The following is a 27,018-nucleotide window of genomic DNA, read 5'->3' as shown; positions in this document are numbered from 1 at the left end:
TGACCAGGGGCTGAGGAATTTGTGTCCCTGCTGTAGCTTGTTGACGTGCTAATTTACCACGTTGGATTTTGTCATTTAAAGTTGAGGAAAAACAAGAATTCCACAGTGTATTTTAACTTAACCGATCCTATTACTACTCAATTAATCAATGGATAGAAGTGCAATCGAATAACTTTTGAGGTTAGCTGGAATTAAGTAGGTAGTCACACGTGTTAATTTATCCTAAATTTGCAATTCATGTGCTAATTGCTAATTTCAAGTACAAGTTCTCTTTTATCTCCTTTAAGTTACCTCTAATACTACAATGCTAAATGCTGAAAATAAAGCTTGCCAGTCATTTCTGTGCACACAACCAACCACAAATTGCAACTCGACTCTTTGCTTTGGGTAATGTTCTGTATGTACTCTCATTTATCTTCTCAGATGTTGACCGCTTTCCTGCCAGCAACAGAACATGAGTGGTGTTTCCAGTCCATGCTGGGGGCCTGGTAAAACTGGTGGGACCTGAGCAGGAGTCCCACTCTTAGGGATGCAAATGAAATTCTATTCTGACTTTTCTTTATTACAGTATTTGTGGGGTTCCTGTTCTTCTAATTCTGGTTTTTGCTGCTTCAGTATGATTAGTAAAGCTCATGAATGGTAATGTAATTGAAAGTGAGCAGGGAGAGGTTTTAACTGTGGCAGCATTTAAGCTCATGAGGAAATTGGAATGAATATTCATGGCCAACTTCTTCCACACTTGTACAGCTTTACTAAAAACCAATAGCTTGCATATATAATTTGACTTTTGCTTCTCAGCTGGTTAGAACTTCTAATTTAATTCCTTGTGAATTCCTCTATCACAACGTTTGGCTTGTAAGGCACATAGGTGGAGTATATTAATGCTGGTAACTAGAAGTTAAATAGTCTAGAGGTTTAAATAAATAAAATGGAGATTTAAAATAAGAGTGATTAATGCTTTCTTTTATAAATTTTAAACTTGGTGCAACAGGCTTACACTACAGTTCGAAATAGCTATCACAAGCTTGATGAGGTGCTCATCTTATGAGGCCAAAACAGAGTTTTAAGAGTTAAAAAATGTGTCCTGGTTATTAATTTAAGTAAATCCAATTCATGGTAGGATAATAATGGAGGAGGATTGCTGTAATCTCAGATAAATTTAAGTGCTCTGAATGTTTTTGTGCATCCCACTATTTCACAAGTAGGGAGCAGTTTTCGTGTTTTGTGTGTGGTGCCAGCAGGGCTCAGATCAGAGCACTGAGAGGGCTGTGTGATCCTGCTTGTAGGATCAGACATCTTAGGGAATTGCAGGAGAACCTCATAAACTCGTTTACTTCAGTAACTAATTCCCAACTTTGGGAGCTGCAGGAGAAAGAAGATTAAAATCTTGAGACCTGGGTAGGTTGTCTGTTGAAGTGCGCTCACTTTAACATGCTAGCTGATGGTTGTGGAATGCTCAGTGTCTTCTTTAGTGATAATTAAGTTGTGGTAAGTCTGTCTTTTAAAGAGGAATGAAATGATAAGTTGCAGTGCTTAGAAAGGTACGTTCTATGTCTTGTCAGTGTGAAAGGCTAAGCTCTGGTGACTACCCAAGGAAAAGCACTGAAGTACTGCACAGTAAAGCTAGTGATGGTTTCCATCGTCTGCTTCTGATGGTCCGACAGCATTCCAACAACTGCATGGAGCTCTTATTTAAAAAAATAATAATAATTTTTAAAAAAAGCATGAGCAATCTTAGTATTTACATCTTGGAGAAGACAAGCATGTTACTTTAGTGGAACTGAATATTGAGATCTTCTAATCAAAGCGCTTAGCATGGCACAGTAAGAGAGATCTTTTCTCTCATCATCCTTAAACGGTACAAAGGCAGCAATAGATTTTAAAACTGAGAACCATCTGGATTCAGCCTATGAGGAGGCTAACGCACAAAAAACCCTCAATTCCAAACATAAAACTGGGGGAAACTAAGTGAGCTTTAAGCTAACAAAAGAAAAGTGAAATAGACTTATTGAATTCCTACTTGAAGTCTGTTTGCTGTGATATATTGATTTTTGTCTGCTACCCACAACATCTTATGTACACAGTGAGCAGCAGTTCCTTAGGTTGTGTTTCTTGGGGAAACTCATAACTGTCAGTGAGTTTTGGTCCTGGCTCTGAAAATGTTTGCAAGCTCCCTGATTGATGAATTGTGTGTTTATGTTGCTTTGAAAGGGATATTATCTCCTGTTTTGTGAGAAGCAATTTGAGGTTCAATGAATAAAAGCACTGTATAAATGTAATCCATACTGCAGATGTGTTAACTCCTGGTGCTGCAGTGATTGCTGCTGGCAGCATGGTGAGCTGTGATAACCAGAGTCCTTTCAGTTTGCAGAAAGCCTCACTTATGCAGTCACAGGGAAGCTAATCGCTCCTTCAGAAGCAGAAAGATGTGCTGTTTGCTTCAAGGGCTGCTATTTGAATTGATGGGTTAATAACTCATGCTGCATCCTGTGCTCATCCTGGAAACAATTCTACTTATTTTGAGTTTTCTATCTTTTCATAAATACAGAAAAATGAGAGAAACATTTGCTGGCTGAACGCTACCTCTGCAATGTCACCATTCCAAGCCTCACACATCTGCAGTATTTCCTGGGAAGAAAAAGCACGAAGGCCACGGGCTGTCTTGTGAAGGCAGTTGTGATGGCCAAGATGTGCATTCTTTTTTGAGAGAAAGAACTGGCACTATTAGGGAAACTTATTTGTATACTTTAGATCATTAAGTAAACTTTATAAAGGCCAAAAAAAGGAAGCACGTAGCAAAGATCCATCACTATTTTTAGGAAGTTGAGGAAGAGGAGAATTAAGGCTTAAAGGCTTATTAAATATTACTGTCTAACTGTTGTGAAGTTCACAAGCAAGGAGCTGTTATTTAAGCCAGGAGTCACTCGATATGGAGCGCTGCAAAGCAAACCATAAAGGGTGATGTGATGTGATGTAGATGTGGAGACAGTCGTTCTGCATAGCACAGAAATGATGTATGGGAGTTGGAGTCTGCTCAAAGCTTCTGTCTATCTTCTTGGTTTGTTTTTGCCAGAGAAATTCAGGGCCACTGGTAGAGCAGTTAGATGAAGATGTTGTAAATATTTATCTGTATAAAAACTGTTTTATTCCATTTGAAGACTTACCTGGATGTTGGTACGCAAGCAACTATTGATACTGTAGGCATTCCAGTATAGATGCAGTACCTGCAAGGTAGCAGGGCAGCATGAACTTGATGTCTTCTGACAAAGCTTTGTTTTTCCGCAGCATATCAGATAGCTGAGCTCATCAGACCTGCAAATGAAGAAACACCCAATGGTTTTCTAGTAATCTTGCAAAGGTGATGCTCTGAATCAGCTGCTATGGAGCAAAATTTTAAGCAAATGTTATTCTTCTGGTTTCCATCTGTTAATAGTTGATGCAGTCATCGTGCATTGAATTGCATAGATGAATTGAGAGCATCCATTTCAGGAGCTGTATATTTTGACATTGACTCCCATTGAACTGTACATCCCTTTGAAAGGAATCGAAAACAGAAGAAGGTAAATTTTGTGGAAGGCTATCTTCTTCCATTACCCAGAAATACTTGCTTTGTGCTTACTTCTGACCCTCACATATCACTGTGGTCTCCCTGAACAAAGCTGAAATGAGCAGTTAAGTAGCTGAAGATGATGTACGTTGTTATTAAAAAAGACAAAACAAAACAAAAAGCCAAACAAGCTGAAAATGACAGATGTGCTTTTCTGCATTAAAAAAAAATAATCTGAATATAGACTATCACTATGCTAAGTGGTGGCTTTTTGGTAACCATGAATTTATTCTGGGGCAATGCATCTTTGGTGTTGTCCTTTGTGGTGGCTGTTTCTACAGTTGCCTTCTATTAAATCTGTTCAAGCAGAAAATATGTGGTTCTGTGGATCTGTAGACATGTAGATGGAGGGCTGCTTTTCTTCTGTCTGGGAGCAGCAGGACAGGGAGCATTGATCTGTCACAAAGGGGACTCTAAACTTGAAACGCTGCAGTCACATCTCCAGCACATGCATGAAGTAGCACAGCCCTGTGCAGCATTTCAAGATCTGACCTTATAATTGGGTATGTGAGGTCCACCTACAGAAGAAAACCTCCTATCAGCATTTCTGAGCGGGGAGGTTTTAGAAATGCTTTTTCAGAAAGAGCGTGATATACTTCAGTGTGTTTGCCATGTACTGTGAGAAGCCTTGGCTCACCTTTGAGGGAAGGACAGCTTAATTGTAAGTCCGTGCATTGAAAGTATTTCAGTAGTACCTTTCCACTGGGATGTATCCTAAGGGATGTGTATCAGGCAGCGTTTGAAAAACTTGTCTCTTTAGGTAACTAACTTGAGATGTCTGAATTGTGATGGCTTCTGAAATCTATTAGGATAAAAGGGAATAAGATTTTTCAGGGGAGTTTCTAGATTGCTGTGAATCTGACTCTGGTATGGTTTAACTTCTGTTTGACTGAAACTTCTGTCCTCTTGCATGTGCTGAGAGATAAAGTAATTCTTACTATGTGCACCATCACACACCCAAAAGCAAAACAACCAAAAATACCAAACATGTTTGTATGGTAATATGGAAATCACTTGTGTACTTAACACCCTCTGAAGAATCTGGTGAAGTGTAATCACTGCAGAAAATAAATTAAAACTTAGCATGGTTTCAGTTAGACACGTTCTCTGCAGTTGCTGAGCACTGCTGTCTGAAGTACAGTGAGTGTTTCCTAAGATGAAATGAGCTGTTGAATTGCACTTCAAAATGATAAAACTCTAGGGATTTTCTTGTGGTAATTTCGTGACCATTTGGATTAGTTCAGATGTTCCAAAATAGCTAAAAATAGTCCCAGAAGCCCAGCGAGAAGCTGCAGAGAACAGCGTTCCTGCTGGGTGAGATATTTGTTAATTCTGATGTAGGTTTTTGTTGGTTTTTAATAAAGCCTTTGTTTCCTAGGGGGGGATGTCGCTGTTGTGCTGCAAGTAACAGTTCAAGCATTGCAGTGTGGTTACAAGGTCTGTAAGTGTTTGCTTCTGTCCAGAGCTGGGCCGAGTACCCTGGACACCAGTTGGCTTCTAACACCCTTTAAAAGGCAGAACTTCTCTTGTTCTCGGGCAGTTTGGTGTCTCGTGTTTCTTGCATTTCTCCATCCCGAGCTGGTTGCTATGAACAGCTGGATAAAGCAGGATGTCTGCACTGAACTGCTGGGGAGCTTCAGCTCCCCTCTTGCATCAAAGTGTTGTTCACCCTTCAAAGTCTGAGCACTGGTGAAGCGAAAGGTCAGTTGAAGTGAATTTCAGGAGGCTGTATGACGTTGTTACAGTTCTTTCTTTGAACAGTTTAGTTTAGTTCTGTCTTTTAGCTTGGTTAGTAAAGCTCTTTGTATCTAACTGGACCATAATTCAGCGTTAACATCTGCAACTTTGACATACCTTCATTGGTGTTGTGTAAACTTAGTTCTCTGTGGGTTTTCTTACTGTTAGCTGCATACACTTCTGCAGTGAGAATCCTAGCAGAGTCCACTGAGGTCATTTTGCGAAGCTGGAGCAGTGCTGTGATGTTCCTGCTTTCATCCCTTATCTATATGGGACATCCAACGGACTGAAAAAAGATCTGCTCAATAAAAAGATGCTTCAGGAAGGTTAAATATTACATTAGCATGCTTTCTGTGACAAATGTTGGTAGTAACCTCTTGACAACAAATATCTGGGTATAGCACTAGTGCGTGTATAAAGTACTGAGTAGTTGGCAGTTAGATAAATTCTAAGCAAATAAAATTAGGAGTGCATATACACAAAAAAGTACTAGGAAGCTGATCCATTCCTCTTTAGGAGTTAAGCTCTCTAGATGGAATTCAATTTGTTAATGTTGCCATAGGAATGCCTTGTGTTGTGTAAACCAAGAAGCAAAAATCAGAATTCACTCGCAATAGTTTTTGGTGTAAGAGGATGAAAGAAAGCAGTGGTCTGAGACTAGAGATCCTGGCCCTGAATTCTAAAAGTGATATCATAAGCACAAGGAACTGAAAAAATATGTGGCCTTGTGGCTCATTTGACTGCTGGATGAAACAGTTAAGGAATGGAAAACTGTATGTGGCTCTAAAACATCCTCTCAGAAGTGAACTGACATTAAAAAACCCTTTTCTTTCACAGTGGTTGGCATCAATGCAGAGCTCTAAATTCAGAGAATTAAGCGAAATTGAATTCCACTACCGCAATAATATGATGGAGTCCAGTAAAATAATGCTTCCTTTTTTGCAAATATTGACTTCTGTCAGCAGCTTTAAACTTCTTAGAGCAAGTCTCATTGACTTATCTAAGCAGTTAAACAAGTTTGGAAGCTGATGTGCTCTGAGCCTACTTAGGTGTGTTTTAAAACAGTAGCTTCAACAAAGCTGCTATCAATACAGCCTGCTAACGTAGATATACTGGCCTGCTATAAGCAATGGGGGATGCTTTAATGGCTGCAAGATCAGAAACTAAGGAACTAAGTTGTGTAAGTGACACAGGAGGAGGAAGGACCATGAGCTTGAAAAGGCACAAAGAAGCCAAGGAAATATTCTTTGTGAGCAGTTGTCATGGTGCAACTTTACTAACATGCATCATTTTCCTGCTACAGGGCTACATAAATATTAAGCAGTGCATTACAGAGGTCACAGGGCTCCATTATGTACTTCATGGAAGGAGAAGGGGGGGAAGGTGATAAATAAAAACATGCTCAAGCCAAATTAAATTCTATGCAGCAGCTTCTAAGTAGGATTTCTATCCACTGGAAATAAGTTTGATGCATGTTCAGGAGGTGAACGCAGTTACCGTAGGCCAGCAACCATCAGAATTACTTCTAGCTGATTTAGGAGCCCTCATGAACCATGCAGCTTATAAGGTAAGCTACCTTTTCTTTCCTCTCTTGAAGTCCTTTGTGTAAAAACTGTTTCTCAGCTTAAGTCAACTTCCTTTTCTGCATGAAAGCCCGATACTGCCAGCTTCTGTTTTCTGAGTAGAAATTCAAATTGGCTTTTTTTCCAATGAGAGCAAAACCAGTCCATTGAAAATCTGGGATGCAGTTGCAAAGCAGAGGGTACTTCTTGTTTTTTTTCTGCCTTGTTTGCTGCAGTGTGTTATCACACCAGAAGTACTGCATTTCTTTTCAGCTTGCAAAGTATACTTTTTTCATTTTCTCTATTAATGTTATGGTTGTATGAGATGCTCATCTTGTTAAAATCGTAAAGTAGATATTTTGATTTGGAGATGCTGAAGAAGGAGGGAAGGGAAATGGATAATTTAGGTGCTGATGTCTGCTCTTGAATGGAGATGACCCAGCCGTAACTGAAGAATGGCTGCAATTTGTGCTTGGTTTCAAGTTCCCAATGTACAGAATTGTCTTATTATCTCCTTTCCAGATAAAGCATGAACAAGAATTTAACTTGTTTGTTATTCCCCATGCTTGGGTATAAAATGGCAAAGCTTCATCTTTTATTTGGAACTTAAACTTTGTATCAACCTGTGTATTTTTTCTCTTCCTAAGTCCATTAGTTAGTTAATTTTTTGCCCTTCTTGTTGAATTTCAATATAATGTGAGAAAGCCAAGAAAACTGTCTGCTGGAGACATTTGTTTTAATGGTTTAGTATTAGTGCCACTGTACTCCTGCATAGAATTCATTTAGTAAGAAGGCTTTATAAAAAAAACCTGTCTCATGCATCTTGGCAGGGAAGACAATGCTTAATTGTAATGAACATCAGTTGGGTTTAATTTGGATCTTAATGTTTAGCAAATGACTTTATCTTAAATGTGCCAAGGAAGAGATGTGCAAGCTCTGACCCTGTTCCCCTTCCACCTCAGGCTGCCCTCGCTGGAGCCATGCAGGGCAGGGGAGCACAGGATGGCTCTTGGAAGGAAGCTTAGCTAGGAAGAGGTTGGTTTGCTCAGGATGTCCAACTGCAGCAAACTTACCCAGATCACCCAGCAGGAGCCTTGTCCCACCAAGCTGTAGTATAAAGTGAAGAGAGAAACTGTTTTGGCACTGAAAGAAAACTCTTTGCTCTCTCTCAGCTAGTTTCACAGTCAGACCTTTTAGAGTTCTGCCTTCCCAACTGCATTTCACAAAGTACAGTTTTGTTCTTCTCTGGTTCTGCCATTAATCACGTAGTACCACCTTACTATCTTTTTCAGATCAAGGTAACTTTTGGACCAAAAGACCAAAGCAAAGTTATAAATGCCTTTAGAATGTTAATCATGCCATTTCAAACTGCTGCACTGGAGGTTTCTACCTGCAGCACTGCGTGCTCTGAAGGCTGCAAAAGAGTAGAGTAGCATGCAGCTCTTTGTGACCTGAGAGCTGTCAGTCTCACTGCTGAGTGGAGTCAGAATTCTGAGAAGATTGAGAGTTCAGAACTTCCAACACTTGTGCTGAATATGAAGCATCCCTTGTTCAACATAGGTTGTTGTGGTTATTTCACTGTTTTGTTTTTTAAAACGTTTTATGCTAATCTTTCCAATAGGGGACCTCTTGGTCTCTGCATGGGGTTCTGTTGCAGCAGGAAGATTTGAACAACTAATGAAATCAAGGGGGAAAAAAAACCAAAAAAACAGTTAATGACATTTTTATCAAATTCATTAAACTTGGAAATAATCTTTTAGACCATCTTCACTCATCCAAAATGAAAGGTCGTAAATGCAAGCCTTCTGTAAACACCCTAATATCCTCAGTGATTTTAATGAAAACCCATCTACTGCTTCTGTAATCATGCCTGCTGGGGGTATGGGAAAGCAGCATTACTGGCCAACTTACTATTGGCAGTGTGTTTTATTCAAAGACCTGCTTTTCTAACAGCCTGACAGCTCCAGGGCTCGGCTATTCACTTTTAGAGCTGAAGACTCTCAAGTCTGTGCAATTTGAAAATACTGATGGTGAAAATTTGATGTGCAGGAGGCAATTTAACAGCACTTGTGCTGTGAAGAGCACCCAATAAATATATGTCAGGATAGCTTATTACATGCTGCTTTTCAGAATGAATTAAATAGTAAACTGTGCAAGATGCCAGCCAGCAGGAGCTGATCTGACAAATGGAGGCTGGTGGCTGCCTTGTTATTACTGGGCTTTGTAAAGCACTGTGTGTTTATCTAACAGATAACGTTCTGCTTCAGTGCAGCCTTTGGTGAAGGGAGCTGTCTGAATGAAACCTTTGCTCCAGTCTTCTACAGGGCTTGATCAGTTAAATTACTTTTTTTTTTTTTTCCTGGTAATCTGTTTGATTAATAATAAATCATGTTTTCTGCTCATTTTAACTAATTGAATTCTTGGCAATGTATGCATGTTGGGATGGAGGGATGAGCAGGTCCTCACTTCCCTAATCATTGTGCCTTAGAATGAGAGGTGGTGTTCCATCTAAAAGCAGGAAGGGCTTTCAGTGCACTCACTGACTCCCGACTTCGGGTTAGATAAGAGCTGACTCTCAGGTCAAGCCCTCTTGGTCACCCGTAGCATATAATCAAACAGCAGCTATCTGCAGCATTTAGGAAGTACAAGCTGCCAAGTGGTAAAGCAGCTGATTGTTCTCAGAGTAGCTTTGATTTTTTCGAGTGAAGTACCAGTAGGATATCTGAGAGTTTAATGAGATGTAAAAATAGACAATAGGAATTTTATGGTTTGTATTATGGACGAAGAAGTTTATTTTTTTTATATATATATTTTTTACCCAGACATGAAGTACATCGACTATTTGCTTAGAGAAGTGAAGTTGGTGTAGAAGTTTGTCTGTTTTTTACAAGTTGCACATTGCCTCTTTGTGCTAATGGTATCACGTACAATTTTTCTTGGTGATCTTGATCTGTAAATGCTTGTCAGAAGATACGTTGCACTGAAGATGTAAATCCATCCATGTATCATGTTTCAAATGACACCGCAACAATAACACAGTAATTAGAGATGGAAGATGAGGTTTAGTGTGGAAATGGTGATGATTAATGACAAGTATTAAGACTGACTTAAACTGAAAGTGCGTTTTAATTGGGTGGCTTGGTTAATGTCATTGCAGTGGGTACATTAGTTCTGTGTTTATTCTTTGGTACTCACTCCCTCCTCCCACAAAAGAAGTGATTTGAGTAGCAGGGTGTGTTGGTTGTCTGATGCAGGGTTGGCTCCTCTTCCTATTGCGTACAACAGGAGAGGAGTTCTTCACTGGAAGCTGGTAGGGCTGTATTCAGAAGTGAACCAAAGCACGGGGGGTCGTCTTAAAGCAGTGCTGTGTGGTTAGCAGCTGTTGACACAGTCTTATTTCCATTCTCTGAGTTCAACGCAATAGGGACTACTTTTTTTACTTGATTTTGAAATACTGTTTTCCAAGTTAGACTTCAGACTGCTGTCTCTTAAGACAAAGTAATGAAGAATGGTTTTTAATTAAAAATAATGGATCCGTGAGGCAAAACTGGAGTAGACCCGATAAGTGATAAATATCTGCAGAGTTCTGCAAAGAACGGTCATGTGAAACACAAACATCTTAGGTTTTTTTCTGCTTATGTGCTTTGTTCAGGTATTTTTTTTCTGCCTACTACTAAATGGCATAATAGATATTTTCCTTTGGAGTTTAAATGCTGGATTTCTTTATGAAAGAGGTTATGCAGGAGTGAAATTGTTGAAATGAGAAAATAAGTCTCCAGTAAGTGAAAAATGAGGAAATCGGTGCAAAAGCAAACCCTGCAGAAGAGAAAGATAAATTGGAGCAGGAAGAAGAAAATAAGTGCAGAGAAATAGATAGCCCCAGTGCTACATCCCTGCCTAGGAAAGACAAGATTCTCATTTGTGCCTGCTAAAGCAGCACATAAGCAGAAAAGAGAAATCCCACCATTTTCAAGATCAAAAAGAAGTAGTGATATACAGGCTATGCTCTCCAATCTCTAATGAAAACTTGGCCTTCCTTCTTGTTATCTCTTCAGCCATATTTATAGTTTTAATGGTATTAGAGAGTGAATTATTATTTAAATCAACTCTGTGCTACAGCCCTTTTGTAACTTGCAATAGAAACGCTGTTTTTCTTGCTTGTGGCTGCATGACAAGAAGTGCAGAGGTGTTTGGGAGGTGGGTGTGAGTGGACTATAATCTGTAGAAATGTGTTTTTATGATGGAGAGTTGCTACTGGCAATATTCAAACACTGTTCTACCATATTCAAGCATTAACAACTTGTATTTATTGCTATGCTTAGAGGCAAGGGAGTCAAAAACCTGGATTTTGAGGTTCTTGGATCAGACTGCAGAGCAGTCCTGTGTCATCAGCTGAACAGGCTGTTCATTTCTTAGTATGGAAACAGACTGCTAAACGTTGTGTTGTGTTGTTTACCCCTCAGACTTCCTTTTGCTGGCTTGCAGTATTTGTAGCTCCTTTGATCTCCTGGAAAGATGAGCTTTTTAAAAATAATAATAATAATAATTCCCTCCTGTTTCATTGTCATCAAATGTCAATAGATGTATCGTTCATAAGAGGATTAAGGGCAATAAATAGCTTGTTTATAATTATATCAGTCAGTTATGGAGTATTAGATTAAGTATTATAGTATGCTGAATAGCCTTAGGTACAGGATTTATTGTATAAAGATTTATTGATAAACTGAATTAATTGTCTTTTCCTCGTTCAGAACTGCATAATTTCAGGGTGAACTGAGGAAAGAAGGTTTGAGTTGATGGCACTTGTTAAATGACAGGGATCACAGCCGCATGTGGAAAAAGGAGAGTGGTAGCATGGTGGAACAGAGGGCTTCAGAAGGAGAATTTAGCAGGTCTGGGAAGCTGATCTATAGAGTCTCCTGGGAAGAAGATAGAAGAAAGCTGATTGCTGCTGGAAAGGGCAGGCAGTGATCTGATGGTACGGGAAGATAAGCGCTGTGAGAGTCTAATACAGATGAAATAGTGGGAGCGTGCAGGGATAAAATCGGAAAGGCCAAGGTGCAAAAGGAGTTATTACAACTAGCAGGGGAATAAGAGATGGCAATAAAAGATTCTAAAAATATGCTGGAAATGAGAGAGGCAGCAGACAAGGATGATGAACACGGAGCGGCGCAGGGCTGAAGTAATGGCTGAAGGAAGGCCTCTTTTAGCCCTCAAAAACCAATGAATTGTGACTGGTTGCTTCACACAATGGGTTGGCACAAGAAGGAGAAGCAAGATGGGAACAGTGGCTTAAAAATCTTATCAGGCTTGATTGAGTTTAATTGCCTGATGAAAGAGTATTTATTAGAGGAGGAGTATATATTAGATTGTATTTTGGGGAATGGGCAAAGAATGAGAGAAATTGAGGAAAAGCAATTATTGCATTTATAACATGGTGCAGAGGGAAGAGAACTTGAAAATTCAAAACCCCTTGTGCTTTTGTTAGCATCCCAATGGGAAGTTGTGTTGGAAACAGTAAATGCAGTGCTCCTTGATTAATGAGCTTTTGTTTTGAAGCTACTGTATGTAATGTTTTACAACCAAAGTTGGAGTACAGCACGTAGTCAGAATTTCTGATGAAAAACTGTCCACTTGTCAGTGGTTCTGTAGAACATCTGGTGAGGTGTGTGGAATATTTCTGGCTGTTTATTAGTGTGGTTATTGGTGATGGTTGGTTTTTTACTTGTTTTTCTGTTCGCGTTAAACTGTGCCACTTCCAGCAAAGTCCATCTCTTGTTCTGTTCCTGAGCTGCTCTCATTCTCTTGCAAGCTTTCTTGCTAAGAGGTGTGAGAGTAGAATTACCCATGGGTATGGCTTGGAAAGAAGCACAGTGGCTTTGCAGTAGCAGCTTGAATGGGAGCCAGCTTTGATCGCATCTCCAGCTACTGGGAAACACACAGAACAGAGCACTGGAGCTGCTGATCCCCTGTAAACAGTTACATTTCTTTCAACTGCAGAATTGACGTGAGAATGGTATTAGAGTTAATTCTATACTGGGTTTAGTTGCTTTGCTCTTGAATCCTAAAAAAAAAAAACCAAAAACAACAACAACAAAAAACCTACAACCATGTATTATTAATTTTTATAGCTCAGAATTAGACCTTCCTTTCTGATAGTCACATAAATTCTAAATTTCTGGATTTAGGTTTCTGACTCAGATGCCAGTGTCCGCTTTTGATAGGGAATCAAGCTGGGTTGAAAAGATGGGACAAAGAATTACATTAATCTGTTTTTTCCTGTTTTAAATTCATGTTTGTCTTGATGTTTTTTCTAATCTTAATCTGTGTAAATATATTACTATACATTTATTTGAGATCAAGAAGTGTCATCAGTTTGTCTTTTTTTTCAGTGCTACTTTTGCATCAAGTCTTTGTATTTTAAGGCTGTATAATATGCAGGGTCTCAACACTGTATGAGAGCATCTGAACATCAGCTGGATGGATGATTTGCTGCATTTCATAGAGGTCATTCTGTACATATGGGCACCTAAGGAGTGCTGATCTTCAGACTGTAAAATAATGGAACAAGCATGTTGTTAACGTTATTCCAAAACAGCTGGGCATCAGACATCCTAGAAGGAGCTCCTTAATTATTAGGATTTTATTTCTAATAAGTGGGGGCTGTGGGAGCTGTGGTTATGGGGTGCCCCATGCTGACAGCCACGCTCTTGGTGCTGTCTGGATCTGTGTGTGTGTTAAGGCAGCCAGCCTGCAGCCCACCTTCAGCTCACATCCTTGTCATAAGGTGCTCCAACTTGTCCGTTCCTGAAACCCTGGCCTACAAATACTTGTAGTGGAGTTCAGTTGGTTTGTAGTGCTCTTTTTTAAAGGCTCTTTGATTGTGCCAGCTTTTTTTTTTTTTTTGTCCCTATGAGCAGATGTCTGAGATGGCAGTGCATTAATGAAGGCGTTGCATTTCTTTTACCTCTTAGATTAATTCTAACTTATGAGATCACCAGTGCGATGTTATCCCAACTGTTTCTTGACTTGTTGCTTTAAATCTAGTTCTCAGCTTTGTTCTGCCACACATGTGCAGTGTAATCTGTGTGTGTTTCTGTAATTTCCCTTACATTTGCAGATTTCTCTATTGTTAGTTACCTAGTACGTATTTAAATGCATACAGGCAAAGCATCTAATGTTATAGCAATTAAAAACACCAAACAGTTCTTTGTGATTTTGCTGAACACGGTTTAGTACATGACTTCTGGGAGATGGATGTGATGGACTGGAATTCCGTCATCTGCAGTCAGTGCCTGCTTGACCTAAGATTAAAACGAGGTGTCGTTCAGCAGCCCTGGCCTGAAGCTGCAGCTGTGTGTAACAGCCACGAGTCAATTACAGCCCTGATGCTTCTGCTGAAATCAGCAGTAACAGCACACGCTTGACACTATTTTATTTTTTTTCCTCAATACTGTGATGTGGAAGGGATGGCTTTTCCTGAACTGATATCTCATAAAGCTGCATGCAGAAGCACAGCCTTGAGTCACTTACACACATGGCTCGCATCTGTGTCAAAAAGTCACTTACTTTGCTTTCCTCATCTCTGGTGGAAGTCAAGTCATCTGCCTGTAAGTACACTGCTACAATACTGGGAAGCTGAGAATGCTTTGTTATGAAGGCAGTGGCACAACATTATAGGCCCATGGACTCATTTCTGCCAGGATGACTTGATTCTTCCAGTCTGAATTGCTTGCCTGGGATTCTTTGGACAAGTGTCAGACAGTAAGCAATGCTTTTACCTGGCCATGAAGAAATGTGAAGTGTTTTCTTGATGTGTGGGGAAGTACTTTAGGGAGTTATGGAGTGGTGAGGCTCCTTACCAACACGACAGCTCTGAAGTGGAATGATAAGGTGGTGTTCAACTTCAGGCATTTTGTTTGATTGTAATTTATTTTAACTTCTTCAGGAGTTCTGTTTGGTGCTATCTCATTGCTCCACTAAATGCAGTCAAGAAAGCAGTGAATTATCTCCCCTCTGCTAGTGAGTCTTGAAGAACTATTTGAGTGGCTATGGAGGAGAAGAAATGTCAGTAACTATAAAAGGAAAAACACAGACTTCCAGTATAATATCTTATCTCTAGGTGGAGCTTGGGAACCTACCCTGATGTGACTTGTGGGCACAGTGGGGCAGTCTTTGGTGTCCTGTTGTGGTTTCTGCAGCTGTCACACTGTTTTATATTTCTTAGTAAAAGCACTTTGAAGAGTTTTGGAACTTCAAAGCTATGACAGTGTCAAGTTCATTTGCGTTTATACTCCTTCATTTGTCTTATATCTGACAGTCCACCAAGAGTAATTGAAAAAATTGGTTTTTGGTGTCGTTTTTTAACTATAATATTCCTTATGGAAATAGTTGCTGGTTTTGGTATGAAAACCTTTGTCTCCTTTGGCTTTAAAGGATAGTGGTTGTTCCTCCCAGAGAATGAGAATTCTTGCATGTGTATATAAATATACAAATATATGACAGGCTACATAAATTGTTGCAGCACTGTTAAAAATACGTGCACAAATGTACGTGTCTACGCTTTATTTATTAATGAATTAAAATACACGCCTACTGTTTTGACTCATCTGTAGACAGTCTGGTGTCCCTGCATCTCCTTGCATTTTGAAGCAGGACTTTCCTATCTAGTTGCTGTTTTACCTTGTGTTCCAGAGGCATGACATTATGATCATCTCCAGAAACAAAAGGGTGAACATAAAATTTTTAAAGGACATTCAAGTTGCATAGATGCTTTTAAAAATAGCACGTTAACTTAAACTGTGGTTCATCAAGCTAATGCTTCTCCTCTTTGCCCTATGAGGAATTACAGATGCCCTGCTGTTATTTTTGTCTATTCAGCTGTGTTCGTATTTCTTGTCGATGGAATTCTAAAATTATACCGTAGTAAAGTTCATGTGGAGAAGACAGACAAGATTTGAGCTGAGGAGTTCTCTGCTGATGGTCTCATGCATACTGAGACATGGTGATAGCCAGCCCAGAGAGCAGTCTGTGTGGGAAGAGTCTCAGAAGGGAAGTGGGGCTCTGCAGAGCAGGCAGATGTATTGCAGCTTTCCTCCATGGCCTCAGTTCAGGCTTCAACAGCCACTCCATCACGTAGTGAGCACTGAGAGACTTGAAAGAAGGCCTCCATGATTTCTGTGTTGCAAATTTGAACTGCCTTAACACCGCATAGAAATGTATTTATTTATGTTTCCTCTGGAGATAAGATGATAAAAATCCGTTTGGCTGATTCTCATTTCATAGCTTTGTAAGTATTTTTTATTTATTAGGTGTAGGTTTGGGCAGTGCTTCTCTCTAAGCCCATTTCAACAAGTAAAATGAATGTTAAGTGACTGATGTTATGTGTTACTGTCAGTGTGCTCAGTCCTTCCTGTTCTGATCTATCTGGCTATCTGTAGGTATTCATATATAAAGACAAATAAAAAATGCAATGCTAATTATTCAAATCATCCTAATTTTATATATGCAATAATAGTAGGATGTGATTTTTACTTGTAACTCAGCTGTTTTAAAGCTCTTAAGTTCTTTAGTACCCAATTCTTCTGTGGAAAAAATGTCTTTTCTGTGAAAGGTATAGGAATAAATCATGGAGATATGTGATCAAAGAGAAAAGGGAACATACCTGTGCAGGTTTGGGTTTAGCAGCACGTGAATGACAGCTTCATATCTCTGCGACTGCTGTGTGACACTTGTAGGGAAAGAAGTGTTGGGTGTAACGAGACTACTTGTATTTATTTAAGAGATGCACAGCTATTTTTGGAAAGCTGTGGAAGAGCACGCTGTCAGTCCTTCAACTTTGACAAGATGTTTTTTCATTGCTACTTCTTCAAGAAGAGCGTGGTATTAAGTGGTATTATTACTTTCTTTAATCTGTTTCATTGACTCCTCTACTGGGCAGAAGTCGCCTTTCTTTGTCAGATTTTTGCTGCCTTTTCTTTCTGTTAAAGCACTCGAGAGTGTGGAGAACCAGAGATAACAAGGAGAAAAACATCTAATATTACAGCTATCCATTATAACTTATATTTTAGAGAAGCACAGTAAAAGAAACTTTGCTCCAGAAGAACTAAGCACTACCACCAATAAAAAGCCCCTACGTGTGTGCTTCCATAGCATTTTTACAGTTTGCCATTATATTGGGGGGTAAAAAGAAAACTGCAGTTTGCTCTATAGCTCCTTTGAGCACTTGAGTTTCTGAGGAATTTGAGATGATTGCCAGTTGTGTCTTCTGACTGAGTAGAGCTACGTGGCTGTGTGTTGCCCTGTCTCCTGCAGGGGAGCTGGTATGGCCTGGTGTACCTTTCTGCCACCTATACCAACCCTTTCATTGTGAACAGAAAAATGCTTTATAGGAAAACTTACCATCATTTTTTACCCAACTGAAATCTTTTCTGACTCCAGGTTTTTCATCTCCTGTATGTGGAGCTGTCTGGTTAACCACCAAGGCTATTGTTCTGATACAGAAACTGCTCAAAGTGTAATACAGCGATTGTTTGATATGGTTTCTAAGGCCACAAATTGGTGCAGTCTTTTTTTTTTTCCTTATTTATTTTTTTAAAGGCTACCAAGAACATGGCAGCAGTTGCTTGTCTGGAAGGTGTCTGACTGCCACGAGCAGTTCTGTATTCAGAGAGCGAGGAATCCTTGGGCACCCCAGTCTTCTCTGTCTTAACTGTCCTGCAGCTACTTTGAGTACTGGGGAGTGAAAACAGACCAGTTAGCAGCATGCTTAAAAACGAATTGTTGGAGGTAGCCAGAACATGCCTGCCATGTTTTATGTAGGTGACTGACATGGGTGACAGATGGGTGACTTTGTAATGGATCAGCATCCCTTCAGTTCCCCTAAAGCTGCCATTGTTGCTGTCTTTCAAAGGTGGAGCAAGGTGACCTTATTGAAAGCTGATCAATGTTGAATCCACCTTATCCAGAAAACTATCTTCTCGCTTCTGGGATGGGCTTCACTTTAGAGTGTTTTGCAAATTCCCCTGACAGTAATGCTGGATTACTTTTTTCTGTCTTTTCTACAATAGAACTGCCACATCCAGACCTTGTTTGACATCAGCAAGAAAAACTGCTCCCAACAGTCTATATGCAGCACTTGGGAAGTAGGGTCTGTGACAGTTCCAGGAAAGCATTGTTATTCCTATAGAAATACAAATGGCCTGCACAAGTAAATTATTAATCAGGATCTAAAATCTATGCTTATTCTTCCAGTGTTTCTTTCATGTTCCAGTTGGCTTTAGCACTGTTATTGTTGTAATGGTGTTGTGATGCACACAGCAGCCGTTCTTTGTGCTATGGGAGGGAGCTGTGTGCACCTGCCTGGAACCCAATCAGTAGTTATTTCCTGATCAGGACTCTCCATGTTTTCCTCTGGAGGCATCTTATTTGTTATTTCATTTCTTGTTCTTTCCCTGATGGCTTCTTTTGTCATACCTCCATTGTGCAGTTGTACAGACAGCACTGGGCACCTCACTGAGGCACATATAAATTGTCACTGTTTGCTGGGGATTTACTGGCTGTTTAAGTTTTACTCGTGTGATTGCTTTGTGATTATAAGGATGTATTTGCTAAACAAATCTGACCGTAACTAATCCTATAAGGACGCATTTCTGGGCTGCTTTGCTTGATTCATCACAGGTGGTTTGCTGAGTAATGTATAGCAAGCTTTCAGAGTTTGTGTTGTTTCTGATGTTCTCAAAAGTATTGCCTTGTAATACAGAGTTGTTTAGGACCACCTAAAGAGGGAGGAACTCCGTAGAGGTTCAGATGTACTCTAAGCATCCATTGTAAGCTAAGCTATTCTTATGGAGAAGGTAAAGGGAGGCAGGGCCTTTTGAGGAGGTTAGGTGGTGCACATCAAGGCTGTGGGAACAGACAGATCTATTGGCCTGTGCCTTAGGTCACATTTGGAGATTGTATTAAGCACTTCCCATGCAATATGTTTTGCCACATCTTGGAAGAATAGCATTTCTTAAAGTTCAAGTTTATTGTAGACTTGACAGTACAGTCCAGTAATAGTAAAACACAAATCTATGGAGTATGTAGCTTCCTGATGTGCTTAAGGAAGCTTGTAGAGTGTTGAGAGAACTCAGTCTCACTCTTTGGTGAGTTAAAATTCAGCAGACATACAATAGATAGGAAGATCTTACAAGAAGTACTTCAGTAACCTGGCATGTTGCTAAAAGAACCTTTCTGCTTTAAGAGAACATGTGAAGGAAAAAGCATCTACAACAGTTTCTCATTAAGAACTATGCTTAAATAGACAGTGTATTATTGTAAAATAATTGCAGACATCTGTGACACGTATATTTTTTTTGTCAAAAACTCTCTTGTAGGGAACTTCTTGCATTTGAGCCCCTCTCTCTTTTAATACGGACTTGCAATGCGTACAAAATAACAGAGATTACAAATGTTTTTCTCCTACACTAGCTGCTTTCACTCAGAATATCTCCTACCCAAACGTAAAATGGTACTTCATTGAAGGAAGAAGTTGTGATGGTTGTGTAAGGTTTTTTTTTTTCCATGTACTTGCAATGTGTACATGTTGGTGGGAAATAACAGTTTTCATGTAGTGCTCTATTTTTGGTAGAGGTATATCTGGAAGAGATCTGAATAAATTTTCAACTCCTGCTGTCAGGGGTAACCATGAGCAGGGAGGTGAGGAGGAGGGAGGGATGATGGATGGGTTCCTGAGCTGCTGTCAGGAAACTGAGCTGGGATCTGCAGCACAAGCTCTGTGCCTTTACACATCTCATTGGTCTTCAAGCTCAGTGGGATCAGGAGCATCTGCTCTCCTGAGGCAAGTGAGTGACTCCTGAGCATCCCAGAGCCACCTGGACTGTGTGGGATATGAGGGGGTCAGTGCCTGCTGCAAGGAAGAGCAACAGCTCACCTTCCCCCAGCATTGCTGGGCTGGGGGACAAGCTGGCATAGAAAACTTAACCTTATGCTGACTCCTGGTGTATTGAAAAGTCACAGAATGCCAAGGCAGAACAAAGGCACTTTAATAGGTAGCAACAGTCTTTGCGAGATATTTACTTTCTACTGCCGAGCAGAAAGAACAGAAACGTACTGGCTGATCTTTACCAGGACAATAATCAGACATCCACCGGTAAACAGGAGCGTGGGCCAAAGGAAAGTGAAGAGGAGGCCTTTGGGGGGATAAAGTCTGCTTAAAATGACATTGGTCTGCATTCCTCCTGGGTCATAGTAGCATGGGAACGTCTGATATTTTTTGAAATTGTTTGCAATTTTTTCTATTCGTGCTTTCACTTCTTTGGAGTTCTCGGAGTTGCCGGGGACATACGAGCACTGGAAGGAGAAATTGAAATGACTTGTTATAACAGATGCTGTAATGCAGGATTTGTAGTAACGTTGCATTGAGTAAAACAAACATGCTGGTGCTGACAAAAGCTCCTGTGGCTTGGCTGGTATCCCGAGATTGGCTTGGTGTGCCTTTGTCCATGAGACATTTGCCCTATTTCCCCGCTGTCTGCCGGTGCATGTATGCTCCAAATTTGCAGACTTACAGGTTGGAGTAATGTTGCTAGAAACCATTAACATGCTCAGAATGAAACTCCGGCTTTGGGACTGTCACTTTTATGTTATAGTACCATTTGTCTTCAACTCAGAGACTTGCATATGTTTAAATATTCATATATGTTAAATATTCATGACCAGTTGGTACAACTGCTTAATAAGTATTAACTTAATGTTTGATGTAATGTTTAAAGAAAAAATCGGAGCACCTTCTATGTTCTGAAACATTTTAAGCATTCCTTGGTCTAAGCATGAGCATCAGTGTATGAAAGCTGAACAACTATTTGTGCTCTGCTGCTTGGCTGCAAAGCTGTGTGCCTTGCTCTTACTGCTCCCATTGAATCAGAAGTGTTGAATAGCATCAGAGAGAGAATGGAATGTGCTCCAAATACCTTTGGATTTCTTTCCAGGGTATCTTCAGTGTGATACAACATGACCTCTTGTCCTGAGGCTGTCAGATTAACCCACACCTGTAGGCAAGGGTAGTGAAAGATATCTTCATCCTCTGAGCTTTCGCTTTTTGGGCAGAGGGCTTTGTCCTTGATGTTGGCTTTGAGGACCTTGCATATGGTTTCTGTTGTCCAAACACTACAAAACCAAAACAGAAAGCATTGCTTTTGTGGCATCAGTTATGAGTTATTAAACATTAGAGCTTCATCTCTGGGTGCCACTGCTGGGTTAGCACAGGCAGAGCTCAGGCTGCTCATCACCAATGCAGTGAGCTTTGCCCCTCCTACCACTCTTAAGAAACTAATTTTTTTTTACAAGTCTTTTGTTAATGTTTTTCAAATCTCAGAGTATGGCTCTAAACAGCTTTTCTGAATCCATTACGGAATGTTGTTACATAAAGTAGTGTTGAAGTCTGCCTGTTCTGTTTTTGTGGTATGAAAAACAGCACTGATATCTGCCAATATATATGCCTGGAGGTTTCTGAGTATAAAGGTGCTGCTACAAAGAAAGAAACAATTAATGTACTTCTGCCAAAATCTTCATGCATGGAAAAACAAGCTACTGAAGTCTTGGTTTTAGTAAACGCTTGGTTTTAGTACACTTCGTTTTTTGCAAATTGATTTTATATATAGAGGCAGAACTTGTGAAATGAAATAAAAATGTGAGTGATTGTAACCTTATTGGCATTCAATGTATTCTGCAGTATTTGTGGTGGTGGACTCGGCTGCTGAAGGTGTTTCTCATGATGGTTGATCTGGAGGCAAGATGCATCTGATTGACCAAACAAATTTACCATTACTTCTCTGATAAGCCTGTATCACTGAAAAGTATGGGTTTTTTTCTTGCTTTTTTTTTTTGGTTACATTTATGGAAGACTTAACTTTTCATTTTCAAACTTTGATAAGCACGACTGGTTTTTATCTTATTTGGTTCATAGTAAATGTTTTGGTTTAGTTTGCTCTGGTTCTAGCCCTGAGGATGGTCATAGCCCTCTTTCGTGTGCTTACCTGTAAGTGCCTCACTTAATGGCTCACTCTTTTCTTAATTCTATCTTTCGTTCTTGTGAGCTCTTTAAAAATGTAATATTTATTCATTATTCTGCATCCTAACATATATTTTGGCTCTCTTAATAATTGTGTTTGAAAACAGCAAAAAAGAAACAGCCTTGTATTCATAATCAAATGATTTACTACCTTTTAGTGTAGAATGGCACAATTGTAATCCCAATAAAGAAGTACATCATCATGGAGCATGCGACCATTCCCAGTCCCAGGCATAGGGCCCTCGTCTCTCCTCGCTTCTGCGCAGTCACCAGCTTTTTTGCCAACATGATTTAGGTGGTAGGAAGTCTGGAATGTCTCTGATCCTGTTTTGTGAGAGACAATCATGATTAGAATGGGCTATCAGTATTGCAGTTGAATGATTTCTGAAATATCTTGTTGCACAAACTGTGTACTGCTTAATAAAGTGATGGGCGAAGAAAGCAGGGAGGGAAGGTTGGGTGGGAGTTGGAAACTATCATTATGATCTGAGGGAGTTTGAACAGCTGGATTGTCTTTAGCCTTAATTTGGCCTATTTGACATTACTTCTTGAAGTAAGAAGTGCTCTGTGTTGTGTATTGGTAAAGGCTGCATGAAGGGAAAACCCTCCCAAAGTAGAGTCCTTTTTCCATTTTTTCCATTCCGTCTTCAGGTTTAGCCTGAAGTGTGTCTTTCTTTTTTATTATTATTTCAAAAGAGCTGGAAAAGTGTTACATTTAAAATTAGATGTATGGTTTTGATTCCTCAATGTATGTTTTATAGCCTTGTCCATTTGGAGATATATCAAGCCTGCTACCCAACTACATGGGGCGGAAAAACTGCCTTTTAATGGCACGAGGAGGGTGATGCCACCAAACCCAATGGGACAGGATCAGAAGACAGCAGTGAGGGCTGCTGCTGTTCCACCACAGGTGCAGGGCAATGACTGCTGCTGGCACTCATAGATAGGGATGAGCCCTGCAGTGCTGGTGTCATACTGGGAGCTCATAGAGCTCAGGAGAGCCTGGCATCTCACCCGTGCTCCCCTGCTGAACAGCATTTCCAGTCATCTTGCTGATACTTTGCTGTAGAGAATCTGATGATATTTGCTGTGAATCCATATGCTATTAAATCAGTACTGTTGTTTTATGGGATTGCTATCAAAATGAGGCATAACAATCACAAAGAGTTCAGCCCATCTCCAGGATCTGTGTCCCACTGACAGGTGTAACTTAGGGTTTGAGCATTTGCTTTTTTAATTGAAACATGGGGCAAGCCACTGGTAGGGAAAAAACAGACTGGCAAGATGTGTGTGGGTTTCTGGGCACAGAAGAGAGGAAAGCAGTGCAGGAGAAGGGCAGAATGTTATGTGTGTGGCACAACAGATCTTGTCTTGTTCTCATTGCAAAACAGTAGTACACAGCTTCGTGCAGTGGCTGAGACATTCTCGGGGTTTTGGCTTTAGGTGTGTGCAGGTACCCACTGAAATCCACCTGTGCTCAGCTAATCCACGGGGCAAATAAAAGATGTGAGTTTAGGTAAAGCATAAGGTAGCCACAAGCCTGAGTTGGTGAATAGCTGCTCTTTTACCCGTGAGCAGGCAATCCCAGCAGTGCCAGGCTGGGAGAGCTGTGGGGCTGGGTCAGCATGGCTGGGGAAAGGCAAGAGAAAGACACTGTCAGCTCCTTAAAGAAGTGTGTGGGTATAATTCGAGTGTTGCTAGTTTGAGATCTTAATTTTCATTTGTGTATATTTTCAGGTAACTATTAATGCATAATACCTAAATGTTTTGAGGGGTCATTAGGAAGAAAAAGAGTTGTTATTGTTGAAGTAGTGAATTTTGTCCAGAACCGTGGTTAATTCTGCTTTTAAATAGAACATCAAGGACCGCTCAGGATGTGGCTTACAGCTTTCTTAAGGGCATGGTCTTTCTGATGATTGTGTATGACCTGCTGGTGTTCTAGAAGGGAACAGTCTTCACTTGGAAACTGCAGTAAGATGGATGTGACCTGCTTATAGGAGCTGGAGTTTAACACAAGAAGTCCACGCAACCATATGAGCTAATATTCTTAAGTTAGGTTGTGCAGCTTGGTCAGGGGATGAGATGGAACAGAGGGGGCATGGGCCCTGAGGCCAGGTGGTCCTGCAAGAACAGTGGGAAGCTGGTGACAGCGAACAGGAGACCTGCCTTGTTAGCAATTCTTACATGCAGTAAGGATGATTAATCTTTAATCAGTTCTGTGGGAAGGAGTGGAAAAATGGGTACCGTCCGCGTGACTTGACGATAACTCTGTCTCTAGTGCTGTTACTCTCCAAGTTTTACTCGAGCTACAGTGTTTACATAGCTGTCCCAGTTACGCTGGGAAGTTTTGGGATCATCCTGTGTGTATATATAGAAAAAATGTATTTGGAGTTTCACCGGTGCTCAAAAGGTTAATATTCCAGATTGAAAAGTTCTTCTCTTCCATCTTCTAGCCCCACCAGTGCACGTTAGGAGGAATGTTGAAAGAGCTCATTAAGTGTTTCCTCTGAAAAAAATCATTAAATCTCTGAAAAATAAAGCACTGCTGAGGACTCAATTGGCCCAGGAAGTCTGAGTGTATTTGGATTGGAAGATGTTTGGAGTATATAATGGGGATTTTAGCTTGTCCTTCAAGAGCAGATCTAAATGTGTCTTCTGCACTGAAGATTGCAGGGTGCCTCCATAATTATTAGGAAAATACAAGCTCCAAATCTTTTCATAATGTTCCTTCTCCCTGATATTTCTTTTCCCTCAGTCTAGTTAAATTATACAGTACATTAGCTGTGCAATTTCAATGCATAATCACTGCACTGACAGCTGCTGGTGATAATCCTAAGGATGCCATCTGCTCAGGTTTGGAACACAGTCCCCTGCTCTGACTAGCAGATGTGCCTGATACTCAGTGGGAAGCCCCTGCCTCCTCTCCCATCTCTTGAGGAGTTCCCAGTGCCGTGAGCTGGTAAGAGGTAGAGGGCCTCTGTCTCAGGCTGTGCCAGGCTGCTCTGAGCTCATTAGCAGCACTATCCAGGGGATGTCCATAGCATCTACTGGTGTGGGAGCCAGAAGGCAATTGTAAATCTGAGTCCTGTAAATATAAGTTCTGGTTATTCTGCTGTGGCAGAGCTGTATGCCTTATTTACTTGCTAGTGTCTCGTAGTAGAATTAAGCTCATCGCTGACGTTTGTTTGTTTATTCCTCTGAGTGTTTGCAATGCTCCTTTCCCATACTTGCTCCCCCCACGTACATCCCTGAAGTTAGACCTGCACTCACACTGGTACTTGGTTCCTTCCCTCCCCCTGCCCCATTTCCTTTCTTAGCATTTATAAACAATGTACTGCTGGTAACAGGTCTGCTTTCCCCAGTGGTGCTGGGGCCAGAGGGCACCAATCTTGTTTGTTGCAATATGAGAGCCCGTTACTTTTAGTGTATTCTGCACACCTACGACTGCAAACATGATGCATCTTGTGAGAATAGACTGATGCTGAACCTCAGAGTAAATTTGCATGGAAAAGCAGATTCTGCAGTGCTCTACTGTAATCCTGAAGATTCAGTACTAAAACTGCGTAACACCATACAGTTGCATTCTTTTTATGAAATAAATCATACCAATTTACTTAAGGACTGGTTAGCTACTTTGACACTAACGTGAATTAAGTTAATTTTTTGTTTGTTTGTTTAAAAATGAGTGGAGCCTAAGATTCTGTGCATGTTTTTCTACTCGGTAGTTCTTAAAGAAAAAAACAAGAAAAACCCCTTTGATCAGTTTAGCACTTATGAATTCTTTGCGGACTGCTGCTTTGGGTCTCTCTGTTGTACAGAACTGTACAAGGTTATTCAGTTTAAGAGTAGTTTTCAAAGAAGTCTGACAGAGTTCAAGTGTGGTTCATCTCTAACTTCCCTGGGAATAGATGAAGCACAGTCCTGAAGGAATGCTATGGAGTGCTGAGCACCCAGAGCCATGAAACTCCAAAGAGCAAAGATCCTATGAGGGCTGCAGACTCTTAAGATTCTGCATTGTGTGGGAAAAACAACCGTTGTATTTACAGTCTGATAATTGTCCATAATTGTTAGCATACAGTTACAACTTGCCCGTGTGCTACAGAAAAGTTAGGTGGGTTTCCTCTGTAGCACTGGAGATTTAGAAAGCTTCCAAGAGCTCTATATTTGCCAGAAAGCAAAGCTATTGTTTGCTCACAAGGAAAAGAAAAATTGCTAAAAATATACTTACTGTTTCTGATGAAATGCTGCCTTTGCTGGTGGAAGGACAACTCCTGGTATGTGACAGACTTGTTGGGCAGAAAGGTGTTACACCATAAAGCAGTGGAGGGTAGAACTGGTGGAGGTTTTTTTTTCTTTCCTGTACTTCTCTGGGTTTGCTTTACTGTGGCCGAACTCATAATTTAGTTCCCCTATTGAGAAGCTTTCTGTAACCATAAATGGTAAGGTATGAAAGAGTGCTGTCCTTTTTCAGATTAATTGCTGAAACCAGGAAACCACAATACCGAGACTGACTACAGCTGAAGGGACTGACTTTTCTCATACACTACAGCCACTTTACCACATCCCGCATCCCCATGGATTTGTCTTAAGCTGCTCTCCTGCTGCCCTCGTGCAGCTTTTTGGTTTAGAAATCTGTTAGGTCTTTTGGGTAAGATTTATGGAAGTACTCTGGACTGCAAGTGTTATAAATATTAAATGTTTGTGGGGGTTTGTATTTTTCTTCTAAGAAAAAAAGTTCTGGGAGTATGCTGTTACCAGTGTTCCTTTAGACACAGGTAGGAGTCCTGTGGGGAACTTGTGTTATATCCTGCAGGACGTGGGGCTGAAGGGCACAGCCTCAGCTAGAGAGAGGGAGTGCGTAAGCAAGAGAGTATGTTTTAGAGGAAATCTGGGGGAAGAAAGTGGGAAACGCAGAGCACAGGAGAGGAAAAGAAGATGCAGGACTCTGTTGTGTTAATGTGTGTGTATACGTGTGTGTACAAATGTATAAAACATCCCGTTTTCTTCTCAAAGCTTATCTGGTGTCTTGTTATGAAGCT

At 40.5% G+C, this 27,018-nt stretch overlaps 2 protein-coding genes across 2 annotated transcripts in view; one reads left to right on the top strand and one right to left on the bottom strand.

Moving 5' to 3' along the window:
* Nucleotides 1-27,018, top strand: part of KCNIP1 (potassium voltage-gated channel interacting protein 1) — a 299,615-nt gene that overhangs the window by 6,281 nt on the left and 266,316 nt on the right. The window lies entirely within an intron of this gene.
* On the bottom strand, nucleotides 19,916-26,356 carry KCNMB1 (potassium calcium-activated channel subfamily M regulatory beta subunit 1). Its single transcript, XM_031598006.2, has 4 exons — nucleotides 26,208-26,356; nucleotides 22,131-22,303; nucleotides 20,880-21,075; nucleotides 19,916-20,259 (listed from the first exon to the last, which is right to left on the bottom strand). Exons 2-4 carry the CDS (start codon nucleotides 22,265-22,267, stop codon nucleotides 19,990-19,992), a joined length of 603 nt encoding a protein of 200 aa, XP_031453866.1. The 5' UTR covers nucleotides 22,268-22,303; nucleotides 26,208-26,356; the 3' UTR covers nucleotides 19,916-19,989.

The sequence above is a fragment of the Phasianus colchicus genome, chromosome 15, assembly GCF_987193195.1.
Source record: "Phasianus colchicus chromosome 15, bPhaCol1.hap1.1, whole genome shotgun sequence".
NCBI classification, from domain to species: Eukaryota; Metazoa; Chordata; class Aves; order Galliformes; family Phasianidae; genus Phasianus; species Phasianus colchicus.
This window is presented reverse-complemented; position numbering and strand designations above follow the sequence as displayed.